Consider the following 22330-nt stretch of genomic DNA (forward strand, 5'->3'; position numbering starts at 1 on the left):
GATTTATGTATTTTGTGTTGTGGAATAAAATTGATACAAGTAATCCTGTGGAACGTCTTTTGAAATAATTAAAGAAAAGTCATGTTCGACTCTCTGGATACGTTTAACATTTCAGTGTAAACACAGCTGTGCATCGTCAAAAACACACGTTTGATTTTATGTTTTAAGTCCACTTTCTGTACTATGCACCATGTGCCAATAAACACACGTGCGCGCGTCGGTGATGACACTCTGGATTGTGGGAAAACCAGCCAAGGAGGGTCTTGACATATGTCAAGGCGAAAATGAACCGATAAGAAGCCTCGACGCAAATGACTCTGCGCAAACGACACGACACGACACCGTTTTGGAACACAATAGCCACCACTGTGCTTTGTATGTCTATGACTTACCTATGATTGATTGAATTGAAGTTTTCGGAACATCTACATTTCGTTCTCGTCTCCATAAGAATCCTACTTCTAAGCAAATCTAAGTGTTGAAAGCCCAGGTTGTTCAGTAAGTGTGCCATGAGGTATTTTGCGATGCGAACACTCCATGCGTATTGTTACCTTTACTGAAATAACACAGTATACACGGCTTTATATACATATCATTTGTTTATGGTTGGGTGACTAAATATTTGTGTTGTACACAATGTTTTCATGACTACTGCAGTTATTGTTTCACGGAAGACACGGGCTAATGTGCGGGAAGGGCTGATGGGGCAGAATTATTTTAAGTCGTTTTGGGATCTCTATTTAGCTTCTTACCGCGACTCAATTTCATATTTACATTTAAAAATTACATTCGTTTATTACAAAGTTGAATCACTCGCGCGTCATAACATTTCGCCATAAGGTTTAATTTACATTATCAAATTATGTATACAACTTACCAACTTACATTTAGTCGTAGTATCTACATATTTTTAAAATGATACAGATGAAAATGGACATCCGAACGATTTTCTCGACAATTTGTAGTGACACGAGAGGGCTCGACCAATGAACACGTGCGAGGGAACGAGATTGCGTGAAGGGAGATAGCGATTGCAACTACCAACTATTTGCCCACTCCCTTTCTTACCTTCTATACAGTTATGTGCGTCCTTGCTCCAGAGATTCCCGGGAAAGACTATATTTAAGACACTTTCTTCATCTGCAACATGAATGAAGAGTATAGTTAAAACACTCTCTTCTTCTATGTAGGTAGGTTAAAACTTTGAGGAAATTAAGAAATTCCAAATGGATGTGTCGAACATTCAAAACATTACAGACGCGGCACAAAGGAGAGTCCAGCCTTTGCAGCAAATGACGATGTGTGAGGCGGCTGTGTCCAATTCGAAGGCGAGCTAAAATTAGCCAAAAGTGGCAGAAAAGCTATGTGAAAGAAACCAAATGAATCTGCTTAGTCATGAATGTAAACCATCAATATTAATACTTAATAGAAAAGTCCCACCACCCAACCCGTAAATGGCATAACGGGTGCTACACCCACCAATCCCAACCCACCATGGCGCAACCGCCAAACCCAACCCACCCTCTCCAAAGTGCAACCCCCGTTTGAGGCGCTGGCACACCAGAGAGGCACTACCACGATCCGAAACGCACAAATGCAACCCTCGGCACCAAAGTGGTGCGTCACGTTCCACATGTGTGCATTCGATCGCGTGTATGCCCAACGTGCATGTGCAAGCCCTCACGTAAGCACCATTCAAACACGTCCTCCCCTCTCCACCACACTCGTGTTTTGGCATCCCACTGGGGCCTCCCAACCCTGCACTGAACGGTAGAATACGTAAAGCCATCCCCTAGATAACGAGAGACCAACCCATATACAGGGTGAAACCTTTCACCCCATACACACGCAGGTACAGACATTAAATAGGAAATTACAAAAAGTTAAAACATTAAGCACTCTACACTGTAAAAAGTTACCCAAGTACCATTAAAAAAAACGTGAAAATATTAACTATCATTACCGGTACCCTAATATAATTTTAGCATTCGGATTTTAAGGTATTTTTATGGTACAAACTAATTTATCATTATTTATGTCCAGTTTTTGTGAAATAATTTAATTTTGCAAATTAAGTTAACGGTTAAATTTTAACGGTAAAATATTGTTAACATTGCGGTAACCTCTGGCAGTGTAGCGTGCGATAACCCTTACGAACACCCTCCTACCCACCCATAATGTTTCTGTCTTTAATGACAAAGCTATGTTATATAGGGTGTTGCCGTCAACACCGCCAACCTTTCACAGTGAATATCCGCAAGGTTCCATACATACGAAAAATGCCAATTTTTCAGAGCACGTAGTATCGAAACGAAGCCTCGACGAGTCTTGTCCTCTACGAGGTGACAAAGTTTGTCTATTGTACAGTAACTAGATATGATAATGTGTATAGTTAGGCCTATGACTTACCTATGATTGATTGAATTGTTTTATTTTACTTCGCGTTTCTGCCAGTTCTGGTTAATTGCGAATATGAGGTTGAAAGGTGATGAGAAAAGTAGATGAAGGGACAATCACAAACGCATATGGACGGCGCACAAGTTCCATAGAGGATTATCCTGCCTGCAGGTCTAGACGCCAGAGCCTAGTTAGTCTGCATAAGGCAGCCCAGGGTGTACGACGTCGAAGTGAGGTTGAAACTTGGGTGTACTACTACCCTTACACCTTGACTTACCAATGACTAAGCAGATCGCCAGTGGCAGCGAGTAGGAGGGTCGTGGGGGGCAGTTGCCCCCTCCCCACTTTTTTGCCAGCTTTACCCAGTATAATGCTAAACCTTATCTACCAAGGGCAAATAAACTGTCCTTGTCCCCTTAGGTTTGACACCTTGCCCCCCTCCCTTATTTTTAAAACCCAATCGCCACACTGTGCTTGGTATGTCTATGACTTACCTATGATTGATTGAATTGAAATTTTCGAAACTTTTACATTTCGTTCTCGTCTCCATAAGAATCCTACGTCTAAGCAAATCTAAGTGTTGAAAGCCCAGGTTGTTCAATAAGTGTGCTATGAGCTATTTTGCGATGCGAACACTCCATGCGTATTGTTACCTTTACTGAAATAACACAGTATACACGGCTTCATATACGTACATATCATTTGGTTATTGTTGGGTGACTTGATATTTATGTTGTACACAATGTTTTCATGACTACTGCAGTTATATTTTCACTCAAGACACGGGCGAATGAGCGGGAAAAGCTGATGGGGCAGAATTATTTTAATTCGCTTTGGGATTTCAGGTTAGCTTCTTACCGCGACTCTATTTCATATTTACATTTAAAAATTACAATCGTTTATTACAAAGTTGGATCACTCGCGCGTCATAACATTTCGCCATAAGGTTTAATTAACATTATCAAATTATGTACAACTTACCAACTTACATTTAGTCGTAGTATTTACTATTTTTAAAATGATACCGATGAAAATGGACATCCGAACGATTTTCTCGACAATTTGTACATCCAGGCGCCGAACACGAACATGGGTATAATATTCAACTTTACACTGGCTAAATTATTCGAAACAACACATGACAACTATGAATGTAGAGAAAAGAAAACTTACCATTTACAACACTGAATGGGTGAATATGGCATGCTAGCTCTTAACATGGAAGAGTCATTCGCAAAAGTGACATCACTTTGCAATATCTTTAAACATTTCGCCGGTGACGCGGTTTTATATATAGTGCTCCATGCCCTATAACCTTTATTTCAATATTGTTTGTTTTCACTTTATTGCTAGGTGACGTCATATTTGTGTCTTTCCCAACACTTATTGTTACGAACCAATTGTTCTTTTTTAATGCAGAAAGTTATATGTAACATATATCAATATATGGCATGAGTTTACAATACCGGACCACTCTCCAATTTCTATAAAATTTCGCCTACTTCCTAATTTCGGTGTCCTGATGACGTATCTGTAGTTCATATTTGGTGGTCCCTTGTTATAAAATTGTACATTTACGTGTAGAACTTGTAAAATAACCTTGCGATTTACTACGTTCATTGTCCATACACAGCAATTCGGAACCATCTTTCTTTCGCAATTCGTTAATGCTCTTCCTTTACGCACAACAATCTTGCAACCTTGAATATTGACGTCAGACGAGGAATGCCTACGTGGTTAGGTTAGGCCTGTTAGGTTAGGTTCCAATAGCATAAATACAAAGAAAAATTAATATTTTCGCTAAGAGACGCGTTACTTTGTATTGCCTAACATGAAAAAGCTCTCTCCCGTGACGTCAGAACACAATGTTGCTACAGTGTTGTGCGATAAGTGACACCCATTCGGGGGAAATGCCTTGTTCCGTGGAGCTGCTGTTCTTATGGTAGGGTTACGTTACGTTAAGAAAACGTAGTTTATTTCGTTTTTTTATCAATTTCCATACTTGACCGCCAATTATTACATGCAGATTCGTGATTAGGAGTTCACAATTAGTGAGTAGGCGAAATTTCATAGCAATTGAAGAGTGGTCCGGTATTGTAAACTCGTTCCATGAATATTAGTAGTTACGAAATTATAACATATATTTTTAATACTCAACAACCTTGTGCTGAACATTCTATTTACACGTTGTTGTGAAACATTTAATATTAACTAATCGTTTGCACTGATGAAGATGGAATTGAGGTGATCAAAGAACTTTCGGAAATAATTCTTGTACTTGTACAGTTTATTAAAAAATATTTCTATATCAAAACCTGCAACAATATAATTTTCGCTTGTCATTGTGCTGTTCAGCAACTATTCTGAAGACACTGTAATTCCACACAATTTTTCTCTATAACTGACACATTTAAAGTGTTCCGATTTTGAGATTGACACATATTGACACCAACCTGTGGAAGAAAATTATTACAGAAGGAAAGATTAATATGTACTATTTAAACGGCATACATGCACAAAAACTTTATACTTATATTGCAATAACAAAATTCTCAATATATTTATAGTGTAATGGTCTCATATGGAAACAGCAAATAACGTGTGAATGTCATTACCACAGACATCATTCGTGCTATTCAACCCCAGAGAAAACTGTAACAATTTTAGTTATGTGATTTATAGGTAATTGTAATAATGAGTACATAATGTTGAAATGCACATTTCCTGCAGTGAATGAAGATGAATTGAATGAATCAACAAGTCACAATGGTATGTGAAACATTATTCCAATTTTGTACTTTAAAACCAATACCTTCATTGTGGAGTTTAAAAAGTCAGCAAATCTGGAATTTGCCTGGATCAATCTCTTGCCGAAATCAACACTTTTAGAAATGTTAGCGTTGGTAAATTTCTCGTATGGGACAAACGGCTGAAATTTGCTAGTTCATTTAATTTGAATATTCGTACTTAATTATTCTGCATTGAGAAAGATTGCTGAAGGTGGCATTTCGCTTATTTCACGGAAATAAACTCTATTTGCGACATATCGAGTAAGTTTTCTTCGTTTCTTTTTGCCTTCGGTAACATGAAAAATGGCGGTCACAGTTTCACTACCGTACTCGGCATGCAGTGTTTCCACCCCACTGCACCCAAAAATACCTACATAGTCCCACAAACCATTGATGCTTAGCCCCACGAACCATTCATACATAGCCCCACGAACCATTTCCGGTAAGGTTAGGTTAGGTAGGGTCACTATAGGTTCCAATAGTTAAAAATTGGTTTTGAAAAAAATATGCATAGCCCCACACACCATTCTCGCATAGCCCCACGAACCATTGACGCATAGCCCCACGAACCATTGACGCATAGCCCCACGAACCATTGACACATAGCCCCACAATCCATTTGCGGAAACGTACCTTCTTCAGTTACAAAAACACGTGTTTGGAAACACTGACCGGGAATACGTCATCACACACAGGCTACATCCACCTGGAAGTAAATGGATGCAAGAGCTTTCGTGCATCGGTCACACATTTATATCGAAAAATAGATGATTTACCGGCAAAATTGAATGAACGATGCGAGAAAACACTTCCCCGAACTTCCACAAGTCTAAAGAAACTGCATTCGGTAAGTAATTTCTCCTGTAAATTTGAAGAAATCCGTTTGTCCGATACGAGAAATTTACCGTTAGCGTTGTTAAATTAAGTGTATGTAATTCACGTTCAGGCGTGAAACAAAAGAAAGTTATTTTGATCATGTAAATCTAATTAGAGAAAAATCTCTGAATCTCGCTTTGTCATGTACAAGAAAATGCCATAATTTTTGGTAAATCAAGCTCCACACCTAATGTAAAATGATGCGATGCGAGGGCGTGTATATTTCATAGCAGTGTGCCATTTATTACAATAACTGACATCATATACTCCGCCGTTCTACGTGGCGGAGTTGTTAACACAGTCGGGTTCGAATCCAGGCCTGTGTATGGGTCATTTTTGTGAATATCCCTTCATGAATTTCATCATATCATCACTCTTATCATCTTCGCAAATGGCCAAAAGTGAGAGAAAATCAAGAAAATTCGCCACCTGCCCCTCCCTCACGTGCTTCTAGTGCCTCACTGATGGCATAGAGGTAACGTTGTCGGTTTAAAATCAACAGGACTCAGTTACGATTCCCAATGGACGCCCATTGCACTTGGATTCGGATCCCACTTTAAACTGTAGGTCCATCAAACGTAACCTCAAAGAATAAAAATATCTCCTTAACTTTCAAACATTTTGATTTGAACAAAAACCCTAAAAATTAATAACTACGCACTTCAGATAACATCACGCTCATATATTAACGGTATAAAATATGAAAACACTAAGTAAAAAAACGGTTGTGCGAATCTTGTGGATCTGGTGTGCCAAGAGTTTAATATGAACAATGATACATTTCAATAAATAATAAATACTCTACTACTATTACTTTACAAAAAAATAATAGTTGTTAATGGATTTATTTCCATTATTATTGTGTTTCATATCAAGAGCCTGACCGCACCTAGAGAAAACAACACCAGAGGCCTAAACGAGAAAACCATTTTCCGTAAAAATTGTTGATCGTGTCCACCACACCACCACGACATTTATCGATGTTGGACGGCGACACTACGTATGTCTGTGTGCATTTTATTTAAGTTATACTTGACCTGTATCTTTCTGCGGTTTTTGAAGTCCAGTCGTAGTTTCCTCCGGAAATTTTTGGGTATTTTTCCAAACAGCCAGAGTGCAAAAGGAGACAGCAAATCCGTATCCAGGTCATTTGGATTTTGCGAATTTGTTAAAAAGCTCACAAGAAGTCCAGTGGCAATACTGACCATCAAACACAAGGCTGAATACCACAGGTAGGATACCTCGTACAGCGGCAGTACTTTCCTGAAAGTACCAAAACCTACTTGATAAAATATATAAATTGTGACTTAAATTAACACTATTATCATAAGAATTATTGTTGTTATGTGGTGCATATCTGATTATATCAATTCAAATTGCAATTATTTATTTATTTATTTATTAACCAGTCACCTATAACAAAGCGAATGCTGAAATTACAATAGGCATTACAATTTGATTTGCTATATACAATATCATTTACATAGATACATAATACGTGATACAAACACATAGTAATTATTACACAAAACCTTACATAAATACGAATACAAAAAGTTTACAAATACAAAAGTTACACTAATGCAAAAATTACATAGGTATATATATTACAAATTTTGAACAGAGGAGAAAACTAAAGGGCAGAAGAAACAAAAAATAAGCAAGTAGCCTAAAAAGCTATAAAAGCTTGAGAATAATAAAGAAATTATACAAATGCCATTATCTAAATCAGAAACAGCAATAATCAATACAAAGCAAAGTTCAAATTCGAATTCATTTATATGTATACAAAATGTAATTCTAGATATATATATGAGATAAATGCTATAAATTGTATTTGAGACTATACGTAAATACTGTATATCACTCTAGAATTGGATATGTTTTATTTGTATATTATATCTAATATGTTATTTAAACTATATAGAAAGTTCTTAATATTAGAACAAAATCCAAATCAATTCCATTCGAGACAATATTATTATGTTTACTTAATAATCTAATGATTGGAGAATTTTGATGGAATTTTGTGTTTGATTTATTGCAGTAAAATGGTTATCTTACTCTTAATACCTTATAATTGACGTTAAAGTTTATCAACTGTAAAAGATTTTCACACTCAAGTATACCACTAATAAGTTTGTATAGTAATATATGGTCAGCAGTTTTGCGTCTTCCTTGAAGTGTATCACATGAGAATTCATTTAGTAATTTAACATAGGAGATGCGATCTGAATATGAAGATCTTACATTTTTTGTAGTAAATATGTCGTAAGAAATTATTCTGAACTTTTTCAATTTTATTGATATGGCATGACATACATGGGTTCCATACCGTACTCTCGTATTCTAATTTTGTTCGTACAAGATTATTAAATAAATATACCAAAGAGTTGATAATAAATAAATCTTTGCAGTTTCTTAAAACAAAGCCAAGCATTTTATAAGAGTCGTTAACTACTTTTTCAATATGAGTATCAAAGGTGAGTTTGTTGTTTAACCATATTCCTAAATCCTTGGTAATGTTTTTTCTACTTAGAGAATTACTGTTAATTATATATTTGTGAGTGTATCTTATATGTCGTCGAGCAAAGGAAAGTACAAAGCATTTATTGGCATTAAAAGAAAGCTTATTTGTTTGTGACCAAACGTAACCATTATTTAAATCGGATTGGAGAGCTATCAGTCAGTCTCATGATTTACTCTCTTGTATATTTTTACATCATCGGCAAACAATAAGCACTTGGAGTATTTAATTGTTCATGGCAAGTCATTAATATATAATAGATAAAATAAAGGGCCCAAATTTGAACCCTGTGGTACGTCTGAGTGCACAATAAACGGAAAAGAGGTTACCTGATTATATGTTACAAATTGGGTTCGGTTACTTAAATAGGAAGTTACTAGTTTTAATAAACTTATGGAAAAGCCAAAGTTTGATAATTTCTGAAGCAAAATTGAGTGGTCTAATTTGTCAAAAGCTTTGGCAAAATCAATATATATTACATCTACTGGGGATCCCTCATTAAATGAGTCAAAAACAAATTGGGTTAATGTGATCAAGTTAGTTGTAGTACTTCTGTTCGGGTAAAACCCATGTTCCACTGTAATTATAAATGGTTATTATGTGCTTACGAAAAATGTTAGATTGACCTGAAGAATTTCAATTCTTCCTTACAAATGGTGCAAGTCACCGTTTTCCTTGGTTAAGACCTCCTTTTAGACAGAACAATTTTCCTAGGAATTTTTCTTAGCATTTAAGTTACAGCATTTCGATTTCACAGCATGTGCGAAATATTCAAAAGCAATGTTCTTTAAGGTTTTCCAATTTCAACTTGAGGATATTTAAATGAGTAAGGTACTAATCCATGTGTTCCTCTTGAGTTAGATAGTAGAAAGGAAACTACTGGTTTATTTTTATGCGTTCTATGCTTATATGACCGTGAAATGTCTAAGTTATTTATTTATAAATGGCACAATTTCTGGTGGAGACACATTGCACAATGGTTCATATGAAGCTTGAAATTGAAGATCCACTGCCCATTACCCTGGATGAGTGTAAAATGTACTTACAATGTACCGAAGCCACTAGTTTTCCTAGACCAGTTCTGTTGCCAGCAAAGAAGAATGTTGGAAATATTTGTATAGAAGTTAATTTACACGAGATAGAAAAAAGTATCTAAATCACTGAACTATTACCCTATTGTGCTTGACCTCCGTGGCGGAATGGTTAGCACAGCGCTTTACGACACCCGAGGTCTCGGGTTCGAATCCCGGACCGGCTATGAATGTTCCTTGCGAGTGTCCCTTTGAAGAACTGGTGTTGTGAAATGGAAAAACAAAAACAAGTGACGGTTGTGAAATGATTTTGTCTAAACTCTTTCCATATTATGTTCACTATTCCAATCCACAACACAAACTATTTGCCTCTGATTATTCAAAGAAACCTCTCATATGTAGATTTTAATAATTCACTTCTGTTTACGTGTCCACCGACAGGGTGTGTAGAAGCAACAGCAGTTGAAACGTTTCAGGAACAACCCTGAACTAACACGAGCATATTAGGGGTAAACAATGACTAAACTGACTCTTCCTAGCTGACTAACAACTTCAGTTCACAACCCAAAACTGCATCTGTGAGTTGACCAATCAAAGTAATCCTTATGTCGATATTAATAATATATTTCCGTTTGCATACCCTTTGGCAGGTGGCCTTGTGGGAACAAGAGAGGAGACATTGCAGGCACAGCCCTCAACTGACACAGGTTTCGTGGGGTAAACGATCAGTCCATTGGCTCGTCCTAGTTGAGCACCGACTTCAATCCACAACACAAACGCCATTCCTGTGATTGATCCGACCAAAGCACCCTATATTATTACACATAAATTAAGGTTTATCACATGTTTTTAGATATTCAAAATACAAGGAGTAAATCTACAATTAATATAACATACTTATGTAGAGAAGTACCTAGATTCGTTCATTGTAATATTAAAACTTGCATTATTGTACACGGTGTTGTCTCACAAAGGCAAAAAATTCACTGTGTATACAAAGAGAACCACAAAGTCAAAATTTTTGTCAGTAATGAGTAATGTTTCTCCCACTGAGCCCTTCTGTCGCTAAAACGCCTAAAACTGACATGTTCCATCCTCCACAGATACGCCCATTAAGCACGTTACCGTACTTTCCACTTACATTTCCTGTACGAAAACGACAAAAGAAATAGTACGCCAGTTAAAAATTTTGTAGCCAACATATACACGTTACCTTCTAGAGTTGTGATTCCCAACCGGGGTGCCGCAGCAGCTTAGGGTGCCACAAGATCGACCTAGGGATGCAGCGAAATATTTTAGGGACAAACGAAAAACGAAAAGAAAATAGGAAGTAGGCCTGATATCACACATTTGTGCTTTAAGCATTAATCGCAAGTTTCACATTAATAGAACAAAACTCTCTTCAGTGATCTCCATTGTAGTAAACCCTATTCTATTCTGATGTTTGTTTCTTATATTATCTTTCAATAAATGAATACCATTAGTACTGGAGTAGGTACATATTTCACAATCAATTTAACTTGCTCCTGATAACATATTCCACTTCGATTTAAGATTGAAAGTTGAAAACAATCCTAACACGGGCTCCCCAAGGGTTCCGCAAACGTAAAAAAGTTGGGAATGCTTGTTTTAGAGTATGAATACCTATGGACATTACGTATGAAAATGATATGTAATTCAGATATATACAATTCTCATGGTTGGTTTTTCATGAATGACTTCAGAGACACAAGTTATACCCTTCGGAGTCATCCTCCTCAAGGTTTCGATAACACACTATCGTTTTTATTAGGATTTACGACAATATGCAACAACTATTACAATAACAACAATGAATCAGACTGACCATGCGAGTGGTTGTATAGATACAGAATGGAATATATAATTCCTTCCAGACTTCGCATCATTGAAACTATGCTTCTAAGAGCAAAACATTACCAAGAAAAGCTGCTGGACTGGAATCATTTTAGGCGCTATGTAAGTTTGTTGGTGTTTTATGACTTTTAACTGTGTGCATTTGTGTGTTATTTTTTATTTATAAAGAAGACTTAGGTGGGAGGGCCAAGTGGCACGAATGGAAGAAAGAAAGAAGAGTTTACAGGGTTCTTGTTGAAAAATCTCATGGTTAGAGACCAGTAGGAAGGCCAAGACAAAGATAGAGGGATAACGTTGAGATGGACCTAAAGGAAATCAACAAGGATGGGAAGAAATAGATTGATCTTGACCAGGATAGGGACAGATGAAAGGCTTGTGATGGTAGAACCATAAATCTTCGGATTTAAGAAGGCTAGAGGGTTACTTAGGTGTTTTATGCCTATACTATGTGACCCTGAAGTCTAAGGTGTCAGGCTCTGGGCTCCGGCTACGGGAAGCGTAGGTTCAAATCTTCCCGGGGAAGTGTGACAACGTTTCCTGAAATTTCGGCCAGTGTATGGGACCGGCGAGCTACGAATGAGTAGCGAAATATGGTCATGGAACCTACAACGACGACTGGGGGTTCGTCGTGCTGGCCGCACGTCATCCAGTAACAGGTAAGAGTGAGGCCGGCAGTCGGTAGGTTCACACTGGCCCTCACGGGGTGTTACGCCAAGGTTTATATTATTATTATTATTATGTGCATTTGTGCGATTTTGTTATATATTTTTTCGTGTTTCGTGGCTATAAACTGTGTTTGTGTGTTGTTTCGTATTTATATTTGTGGTTTTGAAATGTGTCTATAATTTCCATTTGATTTTTACGAGCTGTTTGCAGTGTAGGGGTTGAAGTTGACGCGACGACGCTCAATTCAATGTCGAACTCACCTTTTCATCTGTAGTTTCCTCATTTTACGTACTTTTTCTCCTCTTTTTGTCAAATTACGATGATAGAATGAACTGGTGGTTATATGAAATCGATTAAGGAACTCTCACAAAAGAACACAATGTCTAGGCCAGTGTTTGGACCTGGAAAGTTTGCCAGCGAGATTGTGAGTAAACCTCTCGGCTACACTGCACAATCGACCTTGCATTTTACCATTTCGGCGTAAAAATATATATGTTGTCACGGTATCCAGTGACATGTCAAAAAATCACCGTTCGATATTAATCAATTTGTTTATGTAATCATATTATGTTTAAATGTAAAGTGTGAAGTTTGGTTTATGTTATCTGAATATTTCTAATGCATATGTGTTAAAATTGGTATCCGAGCCAGACATCGGGAGTTGGGAGACGGTTTTTTTTTATTGACAGCCGAACTGTCAATACGGCAAAGTACATGGCATATTTGCACCAAAGCGGCTCAACCCGAAGAAAGGATGGACTTATTTTCGTCAGGACCAACAGAACATTCGCCGCGGGAGGGCAAACTACTTTTCATCGGAGCTTCACGAATGACCAGGATTGTCAGCTGGAGCCCAAGCTAGCAAGAACCTAAGGCACGCCCTGTGACCGCGTTTCGAGATAATGAGCCGGGGTCATTTCCATCTCTTCGGAAACCAAAGACAAGCCATCCTAACGTTCTTCCAACGGACAATTTTGAATCTGATATAAATCTGCAGGACTTCGAGTTCACCACACAGTTTTATCCTGTTATTGTAGAGAGAGCACCTACGCGCTACACTCCCGCGTGACTACTGTTTTGTCTCCGTGGACTTTGTTCTTTTTGCGTACCGTGAGCGAGTTACCGGTAGCGAGTTTACCAGTGTGTGCTTTATTCTGTGAAGCATTTCGCGGTGGTTTGTTTTTACCAAGCGTGGAGTACCATAAAGATGGCCGGCTAAAAAAATAGAGAAAGGAGGCTGTCGCCTTTCCCGACGCCTGCAACGATGCACCACCACCATCCGGTGAAGCCAGCCTACACCAAAGCCGACGCCAAAACCGACGTGACCGACGTGCAGCGCGGCGAAGCCAACCATTGCGCGACGGCCAGAAGGACGATTCCAGTTCAACGCCCAACAGAAACCCGCTACCAGAGAGAGAGAGAGAGAGAGAGAGAGAGAAGGATGATTCCAGATCAACGCCAATGAGATCAACGCCAAGAAGCTCAATGAGAGAGGGAGAGAGACGATTCCAGGATCCAGGACGACGTTTGATTGATGCCCGATACACAAGAGAGATTCCTGACCAACGCAGCCGACGCTTGCGAGAAGCGAGGATACGCGACGTTCTATGAAAGTGAAAGTGCCCGATATCTTCGCAACCATCCTTCCTCGCGTTCGACACCGAAGAACATTTTCGCCGCAAAGGAACCTAGTGCAATTCCCCGCATCCAGGAAGGATGAACGATCCAACGATGTAGAGTACTCTTCAGATGGTTCATGTCCATCTACGCATGTATTATTTGTATCAACGCCGTACGGTAAAAGCCGAAGTCTCATTGAATTGCAAAGTGACTCAGGAACCCCGAACCTAACTTCCGTGTCTGATATTTTTGAGTAATGTTATGTAAAAGGTCATTTCATGTTCATTGTAATAATTTGAATGTCTGCATTCAGAGTTAGAAGCTCCATTCCATAACGTTAATTTTTCGTGTAACTTGTCAAAGTGTGCTCCATTTTTGTGTGACCAACCGCCCAGTCGCGTCAATTAGCTTGTCAAAGGTTGACCGATTAGTCTTTTTAATTTGTTGAAAGCGTATTTTATATTGCAAAGTCGTGTGAGTGTAGTATTCTTTATTTCATAGTGGTTTTTGTTGTAAATTTTGCTCGCGCCGACGATTGATTTGTGTATTCCGGCAGCTGAAGCCGACTAAGTTTCGCATTACTATGTATGGTGTAATTGTTCTCAATGGACGAGAGAGGCTTGTGTGTATTACCCCCGTCCGAGAAACTTGTTAAATGTCGTGCTTACGACTTGATGCGTACGTTCATTCGAACGAAAGGTTTAACTACGGAGACCAAATTTGAATTTGAATTTGAATTTAAAATTTTGGGTGCGTCACCATTTTGCACCCGTCATATTATGCGGGGTCCAGCCCTTTATCGTCACACATAACTCTAACGTTGCATAACTAAAATCATAAAATATTCTGACTTTCGTTAAAAGCTGAGACTGTAAAGAAGCACTCAGCACAAATAAGGACAAAACACAGGACAACACAAACAAAATTATACTGGCCAGAGCCTCGTTAGTCTGCAGTCCAGGGTGTACTACGTGGAAGTGAGGTTGACTTTTGGGCGCCTACGTGGACCCACTTGTTTTAGATAATTGCTTTCCGAGGGCTGGTGCATATTTGATTTAAAAGAGCACAGGAGCGAGCAGACTAATGATCTTAATTCACGTAAAGGTTCAAACAAAAAGGAAATGGTATGTTGATTAGATCCATGATTTGTGTGTATATTTCCATGTAAAAATGCCCCAAAAGTGAGCATGAGTGAGAGAATGAGTGAGGAGGACGATATAAACCGTTTGTTGATTCCAATATTTTTTTGTTGACACAATATATTCATATTTTTACCGTTCGTCAGTGTTATCATTTGATGTGTTTCAGGTATCTGGTATAATGCTATTAGTGTATTATTATTGTTCGAGTCGACATAACTAAGGTAAACCAAAAAGTATAACATTTCAAGGTATTTAATCTCCGCCTCGCATTAGTACGACAATAAACGACCGTCTTAGTACCGAACTGAAAAACCTGAACCGTAAGTAAAAATCACACGACCGGTTTCCCGTACCAATAATGACGTCTGGCCCCGTGCCGGGGTATGAAAGATACGTCATTCCGGGGACTGGGAGTGAAACTTTTACATGTTCTCTCCTAGTACTTAATTCGAGCTTCGATTTGGCACTGTGAATTTTTTCAATTAGATGTTCCTGTTCTGTGAAATAATACAAACTTTCTTACATTACTTACCATAGATTCTTTCCTGTATCCACATTCACGTTGTAAACACAAAGTATTGTCAGGTCGAACTTCGGTTTTTAACGTGGATATAGATGATAATTTCCACTAGGATTCAACTTTCTTTATTTCGTGTTTAAGTACTAGGAGTGAACATATATATTTTTACGCCAAATGGTTAAACACAAGGGTCGATTGTGCAGTGTAGCCCGTGTTTTCATCCGTATTTATGGTTTTCATTTTATTTTTGGATATTGAAGTTTCTATTGTTTAATAGCTGTAAATTATTTTCGTTATTTCAAATTCTTTTTCTTCAATTTGTTTGAGAAATATATGGTCTTTGATTATTTTATTGTTCAAGGTTGTCTGATCGTTGTGCGATAAGGGAGAGCCTGATTTCACTTGTCTTACTTATCGCACAACGTGAGGACAACCTTGCGTTGTAACGTTTCTCGATGAATGCCCGTTTGGTTTGGTTCTCTTAGCATAAATACACTGTAAATGTATAATTTATGCTAAGATAACTAAACCCAACTACATAACAAATTAGGCATTTAACTTACATCTTCACGCAAATTAGGGTCATTATGTTTCATTTTTAATGCAGGTTCCTCTAATTAAAAACTATGTTTTCTTCCAGTTCCAATTTTTTCCTCACCATAAATCATACATTTCTGGAATCCTTGCTTCATACCCTTTCCAACGATGTATCATACATATTTGTATTAGGAAGGGTCGATTCGACATCCTTACCAACCTCTCTTACTCAGCTATCGAGGCTGCTTGTCCAAGTTCAAAGTTTGTTATAAATGCACTTTACGCGCAGGTAGGCTAATCAGGACTGGACCTACAGTTTAAAGTAGGATCCGAACCACTATGTGCATCCACCGGGTATCAAACCCGGGGCTCTATAATTACAATGCGACAAGGCGAGGCCATGAAGCTGCTTGACTAGTTTTCAAACAAGCCTTTGCGGTCTTCTCCTTGGATGAGTATTTTATTAAGTCATGTTAGCAGCAGTGTGCGAATTGACTGGGGGATGCTGGGGATTCCTTTGCCACCCCCACCAAAATAAAATTATTTTTATCCCTACCAGGAGTGTTTTTATCCCCCTCAAAGAAAATTGAAAGCATATCTTAAAGTCATTTCTTAACTATGTAAGAAACAATTGAAAAATCGTTCGTGTCCATTGATGTTCCAGTCGTCAATATTTTCTTGTCGAAAAGTATGGAGCCTTGTGGATTAAAGGAGAACACCATTCAGCAGCTGACCACCCTCACCGAGCCGGCACAACAGCAGGCTGTTTTCAACTTAAGTTTCCATGGCATAGTGCTGATACTTTACATGTGTTAAAGTATTCACAAGAAACTTGTAGGTGGGTTAGGTGGCCATTACGTTTGCATTTAGCAATAGAAGTTTCGTTAAGTTTGCGGTGTTACTACTTCGATAACATGTAAATATAGTAACTGTTTCTAACATACAGGGTGATTTTTGTACATGGCACCATTTGTTTTGTGTACAGAAAGTAGAAAATGCAGTATGTAGGTTTGATATTGCTGTTTTCAGGAAGAAGAGTGTTGGGGAAAGTGGTGAGAGCCATATTCGAAAGCCTATCATTCCACAAAACAGGACGCCGCACAAGTTCAGATGAGCTGTGCAGAATAATCGATTCTGGGCATTGCAAAATCCACATTCGGCTGTTGATAATCCTTTACATGGGGAACGGGTTACCGTGTGGTGTGCATTATCTGCTGTGGAAAGATTAACAATATGGTTCGAGACCTCACACGGCAACAATAGATTATCTTGAGGAGATGTTTGATCACCGTGTGATCACCCCCCAAGTTCACGGGAAGGGGTTTGAATGGCCATCAATGTCACCGGATATGACTTCCTGTGAATATTTTCTTTGGGGTTACCTTAAAGACAGTATTTCAGACTAACCCTACAACAATTCAAGAACTGAAAAATGCCGTAGAAGCAGAAATATTCAATGCGCAGTGGTGCGCAATTTCGTTGTCAGGTTACGCAATGTCCGTGATAGGCAACGGACACACATTAAACATATTTTGGTTTAAACTCCTAAGTCTGTAGAAGATTCCACTGAAGTTTGATAGGTGTATGACACGTGGTTCGTACATTATGGCTTATTCCAATGGTTCCATGTATAAAAATCACCCTGTATGTGTAAACGTTATCAGAAGATTTAATGAGCTAGGTTAGAACAAATGTTCCACGGTACTTAGAACCCAGAGGTAATGCTTAGTTCAATGACTGATAACATGTATATAAATTTGCTTCCCCCCACAAGAAAGTACGCCAGTGAGTGGGCATCCCCCCTTCCCAAAAAAAGCAGAGAGCTTTATTCGCACAGTGATTTTCAGACATTTGTTTAAGCTATTGATTAACTCGAGTACATCAAGCAGAAATATATTCATTATGATGTGACCATTTCCATGTACATGAACAGTAAAAATTATACTCACCGTTGAGTTGCACCATGGGTAGAACATGCCTAAAGTAAACATAGAACAGACGGCGCCCGATGTAATGGCTACCAAACTCCATGACATCTGTAAAAACAAACATTTTCAGTTAGAAAACCTGAACACACAAGCACACACTGTATATCACATTGTTTTTCAAGACAAAAACTTGCTGGGCCTGTTTATATTCACGGAGGATGTTTGTGCACAACTTCACAAATGCTATAGCATACTTGATATGCTAGAGCCTTGTTAACCAAAGTGCCTATTTGGGGGGGGGGGTGTACTGTTTAACTCTTTCTAAGTCGCCTAAGAAAACGTCTTGGTGTTTATTTCTTTATCTACGAGTACGAAATAGGCTAATTTTCAAGTGATGTTATTAATATGGATGATGGTTTGTTAAACAAAAACAGAGAAAGTAAGTATTAGGTATAAGTAAGTAACTATTATGAAATAGTTTGATGAAAGCAGCTTACTTGTAATATAGTCCCCAGCTGTTCGATAAGGAATATAAGAGCGAATCCTATCAGTCCATAGACAACTGATAGCCACTTGGCTAATTGCAGCTCCCTTTTGTCAGACAACTTCCACTTTGGAGTCACAAAGTCCTTGATTGTGACGGTGGCCATGGAGTTAAGGTATGTAGAGACCGTGCTTGAAATGAAAACATACATCATGTTTGCTCAAATGTAATATGAATATGTAATAAAATTATAGTGTATATTTATTTATTAAAAACTCCAAATAAATTTTGGAAATAGCTGGCGAATGTGAATATAGCGGGAACACAAAATTTTAAAAAAGTTTCATTCAATAGCTCTCCCTACAAAAAAAAATATACGTACCTAAAAGCTGCACTGAAGAGTCCAGCCACAAACAATCCAGGAAACCCAGGAAGATCTCCCATTACATGCAGGGCAAACAGAGGCACCAACTGATTTGGTCTTCTCACTCCCTTGCCTACAATAGCTATATCTAAAATACATGATATGTACCTCAATTCTGCACTGATGAGCGGAGCCACAAACAATCCAGGGTACCCATAATGATCTCCCATTAAATCCAGGACAAACAGAGGCACCAACTGATCTGGTCTTCTCACTCTCTTGCCTATATCTAAAATACATGATGTGTATCTTCAAGCTGCACTGCATAGCTCAGCCACAAACAATCCAGTGCACGCAAGAAGATCTCCCATCTCATCCAGGGCAAACAGAGGCACCAACTTATCTGGTCTTCTTACTCTCTTGCCTATATCTAAAATACATGATGTGTACCTTCAAGCTGCACTGAAGAGCTCAGCCACAAACAATCCAGTGAGCGCAAGAAGATCTCCCATCTCATCCAGGGCAAACAGAAGCACTAACTGATCTGGTGTTCTCACTCCCTTGCCTACAATAGCTATATCTAAAATACATGATATGTACCTCAATTCTGCACTGATGAGCGGAGCCACAAACAATCCAGGGTACCCATAAAGATCTCCCATTAAATCCAGGACAAACAGAGGCACCAACTTATCTGGTCTTCTCAGTATCTTGCCTATATCTAAAATACATGATATGTACCTTCAAGCTGCACTAAAGAGCTCAGCCACAAAGAAGCCAGTGAACCCAGGAAGATCTCCCATCACATCCAGGACAAACAGGGGCACTAACTTGTCTAGCCTCCTCACTCTCTTGCCTAAAATAGCTATATCTAAAATACAGGATACGTATCTCAAAGCTGCAGTCACAAAGACCAGCCACAAACCAGGAAGATCTCCTATCACATCCAGGACAACCAGGGGCACCAACTGATCTCTTCAGCTCTTTCTATTGCCTGCTATAGCTATATCTAAACTACATGATACATACCTCAAAGCCGCACTGAAGAGTCCAGCCACAAACAAACCAGGGAACCCAGGAAGATCTCCCATCACATCCAGGACGAACAGAGGCATAAGCTGGTCAGGCCTGCTGACTCTCTGCGTTCAACAAAGAGATCATAAATGCTACTAAATCCATGATCATGAATTAAAAATTATATATTATATTGGATTACGCGACAAGTAACTGGTTTCTATAATATTTGAAACTATAGGGATTTACAAAATTGTTCCGCAACGTAATATCAATCATAAGATTCTGAATATTGAATGTACTCAATACTGGTGCTGGTGTATAATCAATGAAAAGGCAATATTAAAAAGAAAAATATTTAAATAATTGGGCTTACCTTTGAAGTTAAAGGATCGCAGTTGTAATAGTGAGCAAACAACAGTATCCCTGTGTATGAACTCAGAGCCATTGACAACAGTAACGCCAGCATGCCTGTCACCATTGACCTGTTTGGGAAATAAATACACGAGACACATATAAAAGTAACGAATTAATTTGTGTGATCATATTTTGAGTTTCGATGGAATTTCAAAATTGTTTAATGTTCCCTTATTCCTCTAATATTAAGTCTATAATAATATTATCTAGTCCCTGATAGCATGAAAACTTGTGGCAAAGTTGCTGTAGTGTGCTTGGAGCTTGTCAAAACCAGTTGGATGTGGCAAGCTTGAATCAAGCTGATAGTTGGCTTTGACAAGATTATATCAAACATGCTGCTTTCTGTGACAAGCTTGGTGCAAGTTTGGCACGTGGTAACTAGTTGGTTTGATTCAAACCTGCTGCAAGTTTACAGATTGCCTTTTTTATTCATCCAGCAATGTTTTTCAATTTACATGAAGAGCTTGTTTCAAGCATGAAGCAAGTTACCTCTACTTGGTTTGTTTGGTGTTTAAGTCCACTTTATGCACAGTAAGGCTAATCGAGACTGGACCTACAGTTTGAAGAGGGATCCCAACCGCTTGTGCCTCCACCGGGTATCGAACCCGGGGCCCCTTGACTACAAGGCGACGACGCTACCACTGCGCCATCGGCAAGGCCAAGCTAACTCTACTATCTGTGGTATTAATAAAATAATGACATTATCTTCTCCTGGCAAACGTATGAGTGGTATACTTTCTTGAACCAACATATGAGTAGTAGCTATATTATCTCATACGCGTGCGTTCCAGAAGCTACAGCGAGGTCATCAGTGCTAACGTAATTGCAAAAAACTTGTTCTTTACATTATATATTATCTCTGTTTATTATTTATGTATTCATATTCAGTTCCTGTTTTCTAGAAACAGTGACCTTGCAGGTCTCCAGTTCGTTCGTTCCGCCACATTGTGGCGAGTTGATAAAACGTCTGCGCATTTCACCAAACACTCTAGGACCAAGGGTGACCTTGAACCATCTAAGCACGAATATTTTTACATCTTATCAGTGTCGTATTCCGAAATTTTAACATGGTTTACTGCAACAATTCTTATTTATTGTATGTACTTAATATACATACACCCTTTATTTACATTAATTAGATATACAGTAGGCGCCCTCTAGTTAGGCCATCTCGGGACCGAACCGTAGGCCGAACTAAAAAGTGACCGAACGAACCGAAGTAATACAAAAAAAAAAATCCTATAAACGGTACGCCCATACATTAAAATTAGTTATATAGTACGTAGTTTAAACCATGTTTAAGTGTATTTTACTGTACAGAAAACAAACTACATCTGGCCTACTTAGTACTTACCGAGAACGTGATGTTGTCGACAACATGGCCTAAAGTAAAAACCGAACTGTTAAAAGATATTATTGGCCTACAAAACTTTAAAAAATTAAAAGAAATCAGTAAGGGCGGGTCGAACCAACCGAAGCCGAACTAGAGAGCGCCTACTGTAATAAAAATAAAACAGCAATGCAGGCATGCAAGTAAAACAAAAACAGAAGTCTGACAACTTCAGATTTTTCCGCAATTTCTATACTTTTCATGAAATTTACCCCTTTTTACCCTGGATCCCCCTTCAACAAGGGAAATTTCACTTCATGTAGCAACACTGCCTTTGCCAAGTGCGGCAAGAAGGAGGGAATGGAGTCCAATTGTGTGACGTCACAGCAGACTAAGCGCTGGGACTGAGTCTTCACAACAAGAGGACGTGTTTTCTTTGTATCCAATTCAATGCTATTTTCCTTCGGAAGGGGTAGCTTTAATTATTGTGACAACAGTTCAGAAACAAAATTGTGATGTGCATCGTACATCAATGTAAAGATGAGATTTCGGAGAATACGTCTATATATAACATATACCTTACAGATGAGAATGTAAAGAATAAATGGAGTAGGAAATCGAGTAAAGCGAATGCTCCAAGAGAAATCTCAGCCAATGGGCGTCGTCGGTTCAATCGCCTGAGGCTGCTGGTTTCCCATCATCCATAGCGGCAGCGTGGCCGACTTCAGATCGGGTGAGCTTCGGCTGTGCTCGGAAGCGGAATGTTTTGAAAATGAATGATTTTCTTACTCCGGTTATTCTTTACCTCATTCT

The 22330-nt window shown here is 38.6% G+C and overlaps 1 protein-coding gene across 1 annotated transcript in view; it reads right to left on the reverse strand.

Annotated features, from left to right (window-relative positions):
• Nucleotides 1-4731: 4731 nt before the first annotated feature.
• The window catches only part of LOC145978668 (sodium-coupled monocarboxylate transporter 1-like), a 35875-nt gene continuing 18276 nt past the window's right edge, over nt 4732-22330 (reverse strand). The window contains exons 9-15 of the mRNA XM_083111438.1: nt 20147-20255; nt 19786-19895; nt 18406-18583; nt 17930-18016; nt 10261-10430; nt 7100-7325; nt 4732-4850 (exon numbers count right to left, since the gene is read on the reverse strand). Of these exons, the coding sequence (XP_082967564.1) occupies nt 4749-4850; nt 7100-7325; nt 10261-10430; nt 17930-18016; nt 18406-18583; nt 19786-19895; nt 20147-20255 (982 nt within the window). The 3' untranslated portion in view covers nt 4732-4748. The remainder of the gene's footprint in view (nt 4851-7099; nt 7326-10260; nt 10431-17929; nt 18017-18405; nt 18584-19785; nt 19896-20146; nt 20256-22330) is intronic.

The sequence above is a fragment of the Lepisma saccharinum genome, chromosome 25 (genome assembly GCF_977018435.1).
Source record: "Lepisma saccharinum chromosome 25, izLepSacc3.1, whole genome shotgun sequence".
Lineage (NCBI taxonomy): Eukaryota > Metazoa > Arthropoda > Insecta > Zygentoma > Lepismatidae > Lepisma > Lepisma saccharinum.